Raw genomic sequence first — 14,849 nt, 5'->3', positions numbered from 1 at the left:
ACCTAGATAATGTTACACAGGAATGTGTCCAGGCGGGTTTTGAATGTCTCCAGGGAAGGAGACTCCACAACCTCCCTGGGCAGCCTGTTCCAGTGTTCCGTCACCCTCACTGAGAAGAAGTTTCTTCTCAAGTTTAAGTGGAACCTCTTGTGTTCCAGTTTGTACCCATTACCCCTTGTCCTATCATTGTTTGCCACTGAGTAGAGTCTGGCTCCATCCTCGTGACACTCCCCCTTTATATATTTATAGACACTTATAAGGTCACCCCTCAGTCTCCTCCAAACTATAGAGACCCAGCTCCCTCAGTCTTTCCTCATAAGGGAGATGCTCCACTCCCTTAATCATCTTTGTTGCCCTGCGCTGGACTCTCTCCAGCAGCTCCCTGTCCTTCTTGAACTGAGGGGCCCAGAACTGGACACAATATTCCAGATGCGGTCTCACCAGGGCAGAGTAGAGGGGAAGGAGGACCTCTCTCGACCTACTAACCACCGCCCTTCTAATACACCCCAGGATGCCATTGGCCTTCTTAGCCACAAGGGCACAGTGTTGGCTTATGGTCATCCTGTCGTCCACTAGGACCCCCAGGTCCCTCTCCCCTACACTGCTCTCTAACAGGTCGTTTCCCAACCTATACTGGAACCTGGGGTTGTTCCTGCCCAGATGCAGGACTCTACACTTTCCCTTGTTATATTTCATCAAGTTATTCCCTGCCCAACTCTCCAGCCTGTCCAGGTCTCGCTGGATGGCAGCACAGCCTTCTGTCACCAGGGCACCCATCCCGTTCATCAGTGGGCCTACATTGCCTCTGGTGTTAGTTTTGTTGGGCCTTAACTTTCCTGACCTGGTGTCATGGTTTAAGCCCAGTTGGCAACTCAGCCACACAGCTGCTTGCTCCACCCCCCCCTTGCTCCACACCCCCCCCCGAGCAATGGGGAGAATCGAAAGAATATAACTCCCACGGGCTGAGATAAGAGCAGTCCAGTAACTGAGGTATAACAAAAACTATTACTGCTGCCACCAATGATAATAATAAGGGAAATAACAAGGGAAGAGAATACAACCGCTCACCACCTGCTAACCGATACCCAGCTCGACTGAGCAGTGATCTAACCCTTCTGGGTAACTGGCCCCAGTTTATATAGTGGGCATGATGTGCTGTGGTATGGAATACCCCTTTGGTTAGTTTGGGTCAGGTGTCCTGTCTTGACTTCCTTCCGGCTTCCTCTCCTCGCTGGCAGAGCATGAGACTCAGAATGTCCTTGGTCAGAGTAAGCATTACTGAGCAGCAACTAAAAACATCAGTGTTACCAGTGTAGTTCCTAGGCTGAAAGTCAAAACCACAGCACTGCACCAGTTACTAAGAAGGAGAAAAATGACTGCTACTGCTGAACCCAGGACATCTGTTCCCTAGCTTCCCTGACAACATCCCTGTATTCTTCCCAGGCTGCCTGTCCTTGATTCCACCTTTTATAAGCTTCTTTTTCCCCCACTAAGTTTCCTCTGCAGCTCCTTATCCACCTATGGAGGTCTCCTGGTCCTTCTGCTACACTTCCTTCTTGTTGGTGCCCATAAGTACCCCAACACTAGTTGACTCTTTTATTTGCTTTCATTTTTATTCACTTTTATTCGAGTTTCATTCAGGCTTATTCAGTTTTATTCATTTTAATTCACTTTTTAATCACTATTCACCTTTTATTGACTTTTCACTCAGTTTTCTTCCAATTTGGTTTAGTCACTTTTAGTAACATTTTTTTTTCCTAGATATCCCATAGCGACCCAGAGCAACCCCTGGACATCCCATAGATCCCCCGCCCCCAGATCCCTTATAGGACCCCAAGCCTCATGGACTCCCTATAGACATTTCATAAGGTCCCAGAGCGACTCGTAGACACCCCACAGCAACACTTAGCGACTCGTGGACACACCATAGTGACCTACAGAAACCCACAGACACCCCACAGTGACCCACAGACACCCAGAGCAAAAAAAAAAAAAAACATGATTTTGGGTCTGCGATGGTTGGGGCGGGAGGGAGAATACCCCCCCCCCCAAAACTCGGTATAGCAGATAGAAGGGTGCGCGGGGGGAGCGCTAGCCGCTGCCATTATGTGGCCAGAGTGCGGTACTGCAGGTGGTTGTGATGAGCGGGATGCGCTGTGACGCCTGGCGCTGCTCCCTGCTGCCGTCCTGTGGTCAGAACTCAGTACTGCAGGTGGTTGTGATTGCGGGGTGCGGGTGGCTCCGGGAGCCCCTCTCTGCTGCTGTCCTATGGCCATTTTTCGGTACTGCAGGTGCTGGTGATAAGTCCACCTTTTCGGCCGGGACGACAAAGAGATAAGACACCAGATCCAAACTAGCCAAGGGGTATTCCATACCACAGCACGACATGCCCAGTATATCAACTGGGGGGGGTTATCCGGGAGGTCCTTAATTCATGCTGCATCTTCATTCACAACCTCTTAATCTTTTAGGAGGTTGCACCTGGATGTGTTTTCAGCATCTTTCGTTATTATGTTTTATTGTATCCTCTGAATCAGCTGTGGACTGGAAATAAACCAAACTCAGTAAGTTTCAGATAATCCATTGCAATCCAGCCTGCAATTTTTTACAGTAGCTTGAAATACGTAAGACCTTCTCTCACACTCTTCAGTTCACTTCTCACAGCTGAGCCAAGGTAAATTGGCAAAGTATAAATGAAATGACAGCAGAAAACATTGCCAGAGAGATAGAAGAACAGCACTGCAGAAAGTACGATTTGTTTCCAAGTTCACTATCCAGCAGTTACAAAGATGCCTCATATGGAAAACGCACTTATTTTATGTTACTATTTCCTTTTCTGGAAGGCTTCAGTTTTTTTCTCTGTTGCTTTGTTGCTCTGTGCTGCCTCTCGCTGCTTCTGGGCTTTTTTTTTGTCAGACTATGTCCAAAGAAAACACCAGTCCAGGAGGTGATCCTGCCCCTCTGCTCTGCTCTCATGAGACATCACTTGCGGCACTGTGTGCAGTTCTGGTTTCCTCATCATAAGAAGGACGTAGGGCTGTTGGAGCAAGTCCAGAGGAGGCCATGAGGATGATCAGGGGGCTGGAGCACCTCCCATATGAACACAAGCTGAGAAAGTTTGGGCTGTTCAGCCTGGAGAAGAGAAGCTGCGTGGAGACCTCAGAGCAGCTTCCAGTGTCTGAACGGGGCTACAAGGATGCTGGAGAGGGCCTCTTCATCAGGGACTGTAGCGATAGGACAAAGGGTAATGGGTTCAAACTGAAACAGGGGAAATTCAGGTTAGACTTAAGTAAGAAGTTCTTTACTGTGAGGACAGTGGGGCACTGGAATGGGTTGCCCAAGGAAGTTGGACAGAGCCTTGGGTGACATGGTCTACTGTGAGATGTCCCTGCCCATGGCAGGGGGTTGGAACTAGATGATCTTCAGATCCTTTCCAACCCTAACTGTTCTATGATTCTAAGATTTAAGACAATTACCCACAGCAGCATACACTGACAGCAAGAGCTGTGGAAATAGCTGCACTCACTGGAAGGATCACTTTGCAGATTGCCACACTATTTCAGTAACTTGCAAAACATATCAGTATGTGAAATGCTGGGGTCCATTCTTCTCTCTGTCTTTCAAGTGCACATAGACTACCAAATTTGAACCTTTGGATTATTAATAATAGCTTTGCATCAGTAATGATTCTGTTCGTGTTTAAGTGCTACTTTGTCTTTATAGATAGTTCGCCATCCTTAATTCATACACATACAGCAGAAAGTACTTCGCTGACATTTGGTCCACACGGAGCTGCAGTGATGCAACTTACATCCTCTACCATTAAAGAGTTTGTATCATAGAATCATAGAATGGTTTGGATTGGAAAGGACCTTAAGATCATCCAGTTCCAATCCCCCTGCCATGGGCAGGGACACCTCACACTAAACCATGTCACCCAAGACTGAAGATCTTTCTACATTAAAGATTGTTGTACTTGAGAAAGTTCATTCCTCTTTCCTCTGATGTCTTTGTTTAAGGGATCATTAAGTTAACAGCTTTACTTCTATGTAAAGTCTGTACAATAAGAAAAGGGGCTGAGCAAGACTTTACGAAGACAACTCTTCCATGAATTAACTCCAATCTGCAGTACATTCATTTTAATCTTACACAGGAGGATACAGTCACTGGTCCCACTCATCCCTGCAGAGGACTACACACAATCCCCAAACATCTACACTTTAGTTCCTCTAGAATCAATGGATAAAGAACTGGAGATGCATATCTGAGGGCAGAAATTGGACCACAGCCATTAGTCAAAAATGGTGTTTACTGAAGATTTAGATCTTACCTAAACGTCGTATGAGATTAATGCTGCCAAACACAAGACATGCTTTTGTGAGCCTGGGAAGACATTTTTCAGGGGTGTAAGACTGCTTCTGATGTGTTATGCTGTTGTGTGCACCAGTCCTTTGAATCATTTGCATGTATGAGGAATGGGTGCCTGAAGTGGGACACAAAAGTACAGCTCTGTTTATTAGGACAAGCTGAGATATAAATTAAAACTGAGCAAACCACTATTCCCGAGAAACTGGATTTACAAGGCCAGGTCTCATTTGATACCAACTTTCATCATCCTCCTCCTCCTTATGGTTGACAACTGCACCCAAGTATATCCTTTTTTATAAAAACACACAGGTAATTCCCCAAAAATTTCTCAAATGAAAAGGGTTTAACAAAAAATAAATATCAAAATAAATTACAGTACCATGACAGTAACATTTTGGCTTCTTTAGTGTGACCACTATCAGGACAATATAGTAGCACATGGTAACAACCGATCCTACAGTCTTGAGTTTCGGTAAGTCTGAGATAGGGATTTGGGGGACGGATTGCTCTTCTCAGTAGTAGTAGACCTTGGGTATTACTATTAAAAGAAATGCTTTTCCTGTGTGAATTAGTAGTGATTAAGTGCAGATTTCCATTGGTGGTCACCAGGTAACTCAGAAATGGTAATTGCTTTGTAACTCTGGTTGTTCATTGGTAAAATCTGTGCTCAAGTTTCAGTGTTACATTTGTATCTCAGACAGAGATTCTCTGAGGCAAGAGAGAGGAGCTTGGGTTTATTAGCCTGCTTACAGAATTCAGCTCAGTAGAGAACATGAGATGGCACAAACCACCTCATGGCAGACCAGAGCTCTGCCTACACCTACTTGCCCCTTGAGCAGAACCAGACCATGGCTCCAAACACCGAATTAGAGATGCTCCAACACACCACAGGGCACTGCACCTTCACAGCCTGCCCCTCCTCTGCCCCTTCCCGCTCCTCTTCCGTCCCACTCCTCCCTGCGGGAGCAGGACCAGTATCCTCACCCATCCACCAGGCACTGTTGGCACAGGGCAGAATCGGGGCAGCCCGGAAAGCATTACCAGCGGACATGGGAGTGCAAAGAGTGTGACAGGAGAAATCAATGTGTACGAACAGCTACACCTGTACTCTCAGAATTCCTCACCCCCACTCACCAGCAAGCAGTAAGGGTCTTCACATGCCGTGGAGGAAGAATGCATAGTGACCACAGGAACCAGGAAAGGTTGAATGTGGCTGAAAACTTTCAGTGCATTAAATTATTTGTCCTTCTTGTTCATATCAGATCTCTTCCAGTGATCTGTAACTTATAGTAGCAGTTTTGTTGAGGGACGATTCAGCATATAGCAGTAAAGCAGTACTAGCCTTAGGTTCCAGATGTTTCCTGGTTCTGTATAAACCACTCACGATCTGTCAGTGTCTCTGACATTGTGTCTGTCCATTGCTGTGAATAATTGAGTGTAGTGACAGGGACTGGAACTTTATTAGTAGTTAAAATGCTTATCAAGTCAAGCAATGGAGGGAGGAGGAGCCTCTCTGTACACATTCCTTTTCTCTGGGGCAATCATCAGAGCAGTCATCCTCTTTACAGGGACAGTGAAGTATAAGAAGGTTATTAAACAGGACTGTACTAAAGCAGATTTTGACAGAAAATGGGGTTCTTCACAGGAAACTTCATTAAAAGGACATCTGGAGGAGTTGGGGCTGAAAGACAACGTACTGCAAAAATAGATGGCCCCCATCTCCTCTGGGCATCAAGCAGGGATTTCATCTGCCATGACCCCTCTGTGAAGCTTTGTCTCTTGTGAGTCAAGATGAGATAGCAGATTGAGATGAGTACTGTACTGCAGCATGAGCCTGCACTGGTGACAAGGATGAGGTCATAAATCATAATGCCCAGCAATGGCATTCCCAAACACACTGGTTTGGTCTTAGCACCAGTATTTTAGTCTGGTATTTCCCAAGCCCAGATGGCAAGTTGGTAACACTGAGAATGAAGATCACCTCTTTCTGTCCTTTCCAACCTCAGCATCTAAACAAGATGGCCATCACTCGAATAACAGAGAAATAAAGTCTGCAAAGATCATGCCTTATTCCTGTGCAAAACAAATGTCTAAAATGCATCTCTCTGATCCTATTTGGTGTAGCTCCTATCCTGTACTGAAGCAGAAGTGATTTAACTGACTTTCTGATGTGTATGAACTGATAAATTGACTGCTTTTGTGTCTGTTCAGTACCATCCTGTTGAATCACCCAGTTCAGAGTGTGATTGCATTTTGCTGTTAACAAGAAATATCTACTCTCAGTGTCAATAAAACTTCTGTCACAAACAATAGTACAATCACCAGTATCTTATACTGCTTCTGGTAAGTTAAACATTTACCTTATGACAGCAATAGGGAATACAGAATCATGGAATGGTTTGGGGTGGAAGGGAACTTAAAGCTCATCCAGTTCCAAGCTCCTGATCTCCTTCCAGTTTTAGACTGGCACACTTCCCAGTACAAAGTAGATCCCAGTACAAACTGGGCCCCTGAAAACCCTTTCCATTATAGACTGGGGATTGTCCCACTACATATGGAATCCGTTAAGCTCACCCACTACAGCATGGGCACACTCCCAGTACAAACTGGAGCCCTTTGTAGCCTTCCAGCACAAGTTGGTTCCCCAGGTACTCTCCCAGTAAAGAACAGACACATTCTCAATACAAATTGGATCCCCTGACCCCTCCCAGTACAGAGGGAGGCCTATTCCAATACAAACTAGATCCATTTAAGACCACACAGTACAGACTTGGCCTGATCCCAGTACAAATTGAATCACCTTCTCTCCTCCCCGTACGAACTGGATGCCTTTAATGCCTCCCAGTACAAACTAGGTGCTCTGTCACAACAAGCTGGATCCCAAAATTTACTGTAGCACAAAACTGTTGGAAGAGATTTTGGTGTCCCTGGGCTGTATATTAGGAGTCCCTGGGGGTTATTTGGGGCTCAAAAAAAATTAGGAATTTACTTAAAGGTAAATTTTGGGGTCCCTAAGGCCCATTTTGAGGGCTCCTGATCTGTATTTTGTGGTCATAAGGAGTTAGGGGGTCCCTGAGGTAACTTGGGGTCCCCAAAGTGTATTTTAGAGTCCCTAATGCTAATTTTTTGCATACCTGACATGTATTTTTAGGTCTTTAAAGGCCATTTTAGGTCCCCTGAAGCCCATTTTTGGGTTCCTGGGGCCACTTTAATGTCAAGGTAAGATTTGGGGATCCCTGTGTCCTGTATCAGGGGCCCGTAGGGAGTCCCTGGGGGCGTTGCGGGTTTTGGGGTCCTCTAGCTATATTTTGGGGGACCCTGAGGCTATTTTGGGTCCCCAAAGGGAATCTGGGGGTTCTTGGGGTATTCTGGGGTTCCTGAGCTTGGGGCTCCTCAGGGGTTAAAAGGATCTGGATCAAAAGGATCAGGGGATCCCCAAGGGTTAATTTAGGGGTTCCTGAGGACCACTTTTGGGGTTCTTTAGCTTTATTTTGGAGTCAGAAGGATTTGGGGGCTACTTAGGGGCCATTTTGGGGTCCCTGAGTGCTATTTTTAGTCCCCAAACTGTTTTTTGAGACATTCTGTGTCTGTGAGCCTCATTTTGGGGGTCTCTCTGGAGGGAATTTGGGGGCCCCTGAGACTTCTTTGGGGTCTACCATGGTGCTGGAGAGGTTCCTTTGGGGTTTTGGTGCCGCGGGGGACGATCCTGGGGACCCTGAGCTGTATTTTGGGGTCTCTGTGGGCCATTTTTGGTCTCCTGAAGTGTGTTTTGGGGTCCGTGCAAAAGAGTTTTGGGCCCCAGGGGGGATTTTGATGCACCTCATGGGATTATTTTCACGTCAGAAGGATTTTGGGGTCCCTGAGGCTCATTTTTGAGTCTCTGGAGGCCATTTTGACTTCTTCTGGGGCCATTTTGGGGTGCTGTAAGCCATTTAAGAATCTCTAGGGGGGGAGTTTTGGAAGGCCCCACAGCCCTGTTTGGGGATCTCTGGGGAGTCTGGGTTTCCTGCGGAGTTTTAGGGTTGCTGGGGGCCTGTCTGGGGGCGTTGAGCTGTTCTGGGGGGTCTGTGAGGGGTATTATCATAGAATAGTTAGGGTTAGAAAGGACCTTAAGATCATTCTGTTTCAATCCCCTGAAAACAGGGACATCTCGCACTAGACCATGTCACCCAAGGCTCTGTCCAACCTGGTCTTGAACACTGCCAGGGATGGGGCATTTACCACTTCTCTGGGCAACCTGAGGGTCCTTGGTGCCATTTTTGGTCCCCAAAGGGCATTCTGGAGGCCTTGGGGGGATTTGGGGATCCATGGGCTGTATTTTGGCATTCCCCAGGGGTTATTTTGGCATCAAAAGGATTTGGGGGATCCCAGGGTGTAAATTTTGGGATCCCTAAGGCCAATCTGGTGGGGTCCCTGAGGGGTATATTGGGGTCCCTGGGCCATTTTGGGTCCCCAAAGGGCATTTTAGGAGTACTTGAGCTGGCATTTGGAGGTCCCTGGTCTATATTTTGGGGACCCAGGGACTATACTGGGGTCAAAAAGATGGGGGGAGTCTTTAAGGGTAAACGTTGGGGTTCCCTATTGCCCGTTTTGGAGTCTTCGGGAGCCTTTTTTCACTTGAACTGCACACACATTGTGTGTGTAACCCCCCAAACTAATGTGTCCGTAGGAAACAGTTCTTAGTCCTTTTTCCCATCACCTCTCCCTCCAGGGAAGTCTCCCATAAGCTTGTGGGTGGAGAGAAGGGCAGGAATTCTCTTACCCGTTAGCATCTCAGGCAAAACACTCAATGACAATCAAGGAGCTTTATTATCACAGGCAAAACACTCAATGACAATCAAGGAGCTTTGTTGTCAGATCGAAGTGGCACCTTCCCCTCCTCGCTGAGAGGATCACCGTGCACCCTGAACCGATACACGCAGGTGTAGTCCGGGTGGCCCCAGTTGCTCAGCACTTGCAGCAGGATGTAATTCACAAACCCGGAGAGCTCGTTCTGAAAGGAAGAGAAGAGATGAGTTGTCTTTTGCTCTCTGGCATTCAACTACTGACGTAGTGCTGCAGCAATGGACTTGTTCAACACCTGACTGCCCTGGGAGGGTTGTGGCCGAGACATTCTTCCACTGCTCTACCTCATTTGGCCAAAAGAACAGGAAAGGAAATTTCAGGAATCTACCTGAAATTGTACTGACTCGATTGGCAATCACTTCTAGCCTACTTTGGGGCACATGCTTCCCCTGTCAGAAGACCCAGTGGTGTCCCTATCATGTCTCATTGCCTTCTCTAGAAAGCCATGGCACAGAATGGCCTCGCTGTCTAGCTGGCCTCGATACCAGAAACAACAGCATCCTCAGAAAGCCCCGTATTTCTAGTCTTTAACGAGCAGGCCAGTAGCAGTGTCTTCCGAGTGGATGTGGCCACCTGTAGGCACTTGGAGTCCAGACAGCCAAGCTGATTTCAGCTTCAGCACCGGTGGTTGTCAGCACTGAAGCTTAAAACCAAAAGTGAAGCAGAATGCATTCCAGGCATATGCCATTAGGAGATTAAAGCAGAAGGAGGGACAGCATGGCACATGGCATTCTCCGGGAGAATGCTGCCTCGAGCCCTTTGGCACGGAAGCTTCTCCCCAGCAAAGTGCAGCTCTCCTCTCCTCCCCTCTGCTCTCCTCCCCTCTCTGTTCTCCTCCCTCTTTGTCCCCGTACCTTTAGCCGAAAGGTCTGGGTGGGATTCAGTGGTGCCAGGAAAACAAACTGTCCCAGGAACTGCTCCTCCTTTTCTTCCGTCACCCCCTAGAGAAAGATGGGGTGGAGAAAACATGAGTGCCCTGGTCCACCATGGGAAGACTTAACTTCTGTTGGTGAAGTCCTGATTCATTTCATCTGCATAGTCCAAGGAAGATAATCACAAGGAAAAGACGAGAAGCTGAAGCTAGCCAGCATGCTGCCACACTTGCCTACTTAACGAGTGTAGGCTGTCAGAAAAGGAGCAGACATTCCCAGGGTAACGATCCCTGAGGATCACCAATGCTCACTGGCGTTGGGAGCCAAGAAGTTCCAAGGGGCAGACACTGTGCCAGCTCATTTTCCCTGTGGCTCCTGGGGCACACAGAGTCTTGGCCCAGAAGCTTCCGTTTGTGTGCTATATTGGATAAAAGAGGAATCCAGTGGAAAGGGAGCAACTCCAAGGAGCCTGTTTCTTCTGCAAGGCAAGAGGGAGCCGCAGGCCTCTGGGTTCTGACCCGTCTTCACCCCCTGCTTAGAAATGCTGAGCAACCCTCTGCCCCCAACTCAGAGAAATCACTTACGTAGACAGCAAAGTCCTTTGGAGCACTGGACATACTGTCTCCATGGAGCTCTGGCCCTGAGACATGGTCCATGGTGACTGCTCTGGGAATGACTGGCACAGAGAGCTTGATGAGGACGTGTCCCTGACTTCCGTGGAAGGGCCAGCAGTTTCCTAGATGATTTTCCTTCTGAAAGGAGAAGAAGAAAGTACGTTCCCGTGGAGAAGAGTGCCCCGGCTTTCGTTTCTGCCATGAGCATCATGGAGTAAGAACTGATCTGGCCCATCAGCTCTGCTCCAAACAGCATCCAATGCCTTGGGTCAGACCCTGCCAGTACCAAACGGAGCAGCCGTTGTGAGAATCCACATGTTACAAGACCCCTTCAGCACTGCAGAAGCACTGTGAAGGCAGGCAGCTGGGTGTGTTCCCACGATCAGTGCCAAGGAGGGCTTGCCAACACAGAGTGGGGCCCTCCAGCAGTGCAGGCTCTCAGCCATGCTGACAGTTTGCACAGGGACGAGGAAGACAAAGGCTGCAGGACCAAGCCTGCCTGCTAGAAGCTCAAACGGAGGACCTGAGGCAGTCTGGGAGAGGAAATACTCAGCAGGGGGACAGTGAGTGGGTCCATACAAGAATGTGACAGGAAAAGAAAGCTTTGAGGAGCAAAGATAAGGGTAAAGGCAGCTCTCAGCAGCATGTGCGCATCCCCCCCACCCCCCCTTTTGCTTTTTTTTCCTGCTTCTTGGTGCTCCTACCTCAAGAATAAGCTCAGGAGATCTCACATAATCCACCAGTGGCAGGGAATACAAGATGACTTTTTCTGCCCTATTCCGGAAGGATGGACTTGTGCATTCGGGAATGACAGCAGCCCCTGGAAATTAAAACATGAGCACGATCATTGAGCAGTGTCAGGAGGAATATTGCACTGTTCACTTGAGAAATGCTTTTAAGTAGTCCTCCATCTCCTGCAGTGAGATTCCCCTCTTTCTTCCTGGCGTGACCCCTCTGGAACACAGAGCAGGGACTCATCAGGCTGTGGTAATGTCAGCTGCAACGTCAGCTAGGCTTTCTGCTCTTCAGATGGAGTCCAGCCGCTTCCAGAGTCCGTCAATGGGTACATTTTTAGGGCACGCTGTGGCCCTTGACTTCTTGCCCTTTCTCTCCTACCACTGAGCCTGTTCCAGGGCCCATCTCGTCAGTGGGCACAGGAAGCACTTTGGAACGAGTCTGTGTACAATGGCACAGCACCTGATGATCTGAGGGCGTAATCAGTCATTGGGACTTGGCTTTCTTCCAGCTTCTCCAAGACTTGATTGATGACCTCTTGAACAGCCTGGGGAAGAGAACAAAGGCAAGCGCCTGTTAGCAGGGAAAGGAATGGGACAATCATCTCCCCTGCAAGGCCAGCCAAGGGTTAGGGGGACGAGGTTCAACTCAGCTGTGAGGAACGCCCAGATTGCCTGGAAACCTCCCAGGCTTGCTCTACTCTGAGGAAGGTGTAAGTAAAGCAACTGTAACTCCCATCACGGCGCTCTCTTCCCCCATACAGAAGTGTGGAGCAAGAGGAAAGGAAGCGTGGTCACGCACAGCACTTGTTCCAGCCACGCCAGCCTTTTGGCTAGCCAGGACAGGGAACTGTAGAAGGATAAAGTCTGGAGGGAGGAAAGAAACCTCTGAGGAGAGCCTTCTGCAGCATGCCCTTCCTGATCCAGAAAAGCCTGGGAGCTTAGACTGCTTCAGGGCTTCATGGAGAGCACGCTCGGTGACATCCTTTATGCTCCAATGCAGGTGATAAAACTCTTCCTGGAGCTTCTGGAGCTGTTCTTTGAGGGTCTGGGCTCTGCTCAGTTCTTCTCCTATGTCGTTCCCTGCTGGCCTAGAAAAGCAAGAAACAGAGACTGTAACTGTTGTGGCTGGCCTCTGGAACACCACGGGCGTGCGAGCAAGGTTAAGAAGCCTGGCTCTGAATGACTGGCAGGGCAGGCATGTCTTAAGCAGGTGGGAGAGGTAGTTCCAAAGTGCTTAGAGTTTCAGGCTGAGCAGCAGCTTCCTGGCTGCCCGGGAACATTTGGGGAAACTGAGGAACACCTCCAGTGTGCCCAAAGCCGCCACGCTCCCTATTACATGTGCCAATGTCTTATCAAAGCCAGGCAAGAGCAGATCTGAAGGGCAGCAGGTGGTATTCCCTATAGAAAATACTAACTAGAACAGCTCAGACATAAACAAGGAAAGCTGCAAGACACACAGAGGGCAAGGGAAAGGTGGCTGCTGCTGCCAGATGGTTCTTCTCCACACCATCTCTCTCCCCTGCTTTGCTGTAAACAGCCCAGGCCAAGCAAAAGGGTGACAGATGGGTGGCCCCAGTCCTCTAGTGGATGTGGGGAGCTATAGGTGACCGTTTGACAGACAGGAAGAAAGGGCAACGGGAGAAGGTCAGGAAGCTGTGCTAGGTGAAGTCTCTGTGAGGCAGGACAGAAACAATGTCCTGGTGAGGCCCAGGGGCAGAGCTCCTCTAAATCACCATCGAGTCAAGAGGAAATAATCTGTACCTCCGAGCCTTCTGGTCCCATCCAGAGAGGTGGAAACACTCCTGGAACAACAGTGAAGGGAACAGTCATCACAAACGGCAACAGAGCAGTGCTTTGCTGGAACCTATGCAGGCCCAAGTCTGCCTAATAATTCTTTTCATCGGCTGTGTGCAGTGCCACGGGCTGTGGAGACACTGATATTCGGTCCAGCTGACCTTCACCTGAATGACCTGCCAGGATGCCAACTGTCCCCAGCCCTAGCCACAGTGTTTTACTGAGTGGTACTTTATGTCCTGGTAGAACCAGTCTCGATCTGAAGAAACCTGAACGTCACCTGCTGTTGGGGATGCCGAATGTAGGAGGAGATGAAGGCCTGGCATCCTGCTGCAGCCCTCCAGAGGCCTTCTTCACCCAGCAGTCCCACGTGGTGAACACCTGTTAGACACACACCAAAACTCTCCTTACACTTAGAACTTGGTCTAAGGCTGGGTTACGCCTCGGCTCCCCTTTCCCTGGCTCTCCCAGGTGCCATAGTTGTTTCTCCTCTTGTAGTCTTTGAAAAAGGTTGTGAAAGAGGGCTCCACAGTACACAGGTATTCCTTCCCACGGAACATGCTCCTTGTCCCGCAGAAGCTTTTCAGCTCCCGGGGGCAGGGGAGGTTAGCCGCTGCCCCTCCATCGCCTTAAGAGAAGTGGCTGAGCCCTTCCGTGCCTCCGCACCCATTCCTCTGAAGCGTGGGGGACTGGCACACCTCTCTCGGTTCTTCCTACTCTTTGCTGGGAGGCTTTAGGAGATAGGAGAGAGCGCATGGAGCCCTATCTCCTAAAGCACAGTCCTCAGCTCCGAGTTCCACCGAGACTCACCGAACAAGAGCAGACTCATGAGCAGCAGCAGCACCACTGTCTTCAGAGCCTTCGTTTGCCTACGGAGCAGCAAAGAGGAAAAGGATGGTGAAGCTGGTGGCACCCATGCAGTTCAGCAGCAGACCTGAGAGCAGCAGTAGGGACGGCAGGTCTTGAACCTAGCATTCCTGGAGTGAGGATTGCCTTGGTCCTGCATAAGCTGAGTTGTCACCAACAGCACCAGCGGGGTATTTGGTACAACAGCAGCTGGCACTGTTGGGTTAGTGACGAAGGGCTCTGGATTAACTCGGGAATAGAAGAAGGTCTTGCAACAAAAGCTGCGACCACAATTCATGTCCGTGGCGGTAGAGAGGCTTCAGCCTATCCCCCGACAGTTCGAGAGCTCACAAGGCAGGAGGGGTTTTGTATCTCCCCTTCAGCAGCATTTCTTTAGCAGCCAGGCTATCACTGGCCCTTTTCTTTGCATAAATGCAGGCAAATGCAGACTGGGTGAAGATGGAGGGAGGGATGAATGTAAAAGCATGCTGGTAATCCATGTGGAACTAAGGAAATACCAAGGAAACATCTTGGTGGCTAGTCCAATGTGCCACGAAGCCTGATCTGCCCAGAGACAGCACACACCGCTCTGGAAGATGGAAGGTCCTCCTGCTTGTTCTAACAGGCTCACAGCATGCACTTCATTAAAAATAAACAGTCCTCTTATGGTCTTCCAAGAAGCAGGAAAGCTCAGGGTCGTAACCCATTCTGCAGAGGGTTCAAACATACCCTTTCAGAACTTGGCTCCACCATGACTTTCTCTCTTTATGCAC

At 48.9% G+C, this 14,849-nt stretch overlaps 1 protein-coding gene across 1 annotated transcript; it reads right to left on the bottom strand.

Moving 5' to 3' along the window:
* Positions 1-5,979: 5,979 nt before the first annotated feature.
* LOC133280680 (SUN domain-containing protein 2-like) lies at positions 5,980-14,374 on the bottom strand. The gene is made up of 10 exons (XM_061475599.1): positions 14,165-14,374; positions 13,511-13,636; positions 13,198-13,238; positions 12,135-12,524; positions 11,897-12,051; positions 11,404-11,519; positions 10,670-10,837; positions 10,068-10,154; positions 9,163-9,361; positions 5,980-6,369 (listed from the first exon to the last, which is right to left on the bottom strand). The coding sequence occupies exons 1-9, from the start codon at positions 14,372-14,374 to the stop codon at positions 9,206-9,208; spliced, it is 1,449 nt and encodes a 482-aa protein (XP_061331583.1). The 3' UTR covers positions 5,980-6,369; positions 9,163-9,205.
* Between the last annotated feature and the right edge of the window lie 475 nt (positions 14,375-14,849).

This window comes from Pezoporus flaviventris, unplaced genomic scaffold, assembly GCF_033815535.1.
Source record: "Pezoporus flaviventris isolate CSIRO_AGI_PZ_B2104156 unplaced genomic scaffold, CSIRO_AGI_Pfla_v1 ptg000083l, whole genome shotgun sequence".
NCBI classification, from domain to species: Eukaryota; Metazoa; Chordata; class Aves; order Psittaciformes; family Psittacidae; genus Pezoporus; species Pezoporus flaviventris.
The sequence above is the reverse complement of the archived record's forward strand: the minus strand, read 5'-3'. Positions and strand labels throughout refer to the sequence as shown.

Excerpts from the sequence above, each read along its gene's own strand:
- LOC133280680 (XM_061475599.1), bottom strand. The coding sequence starts at position 14,374 with ATGAATTGTGGTCGCAGCTTTTGTTGCAAGACCTTCTTCTATTCCCGA. Across the intron at positions 13,637-14,164 it reads GTCCCTACTGCTGCTCTCAG|GAGAGTTTTGGTGTGTGTCT; the intron begins GTCTGCTGCTGA and ends TCTAAGTGTAAG. Across the intron at positions 10,155-10,669 it reads CAAAGGACTTTGCTGTCTAC|GGGGTGACGGAAGAAAAGGA; the intron begins GTAAGTGATTTC and ends ATCTTTCTCTAG.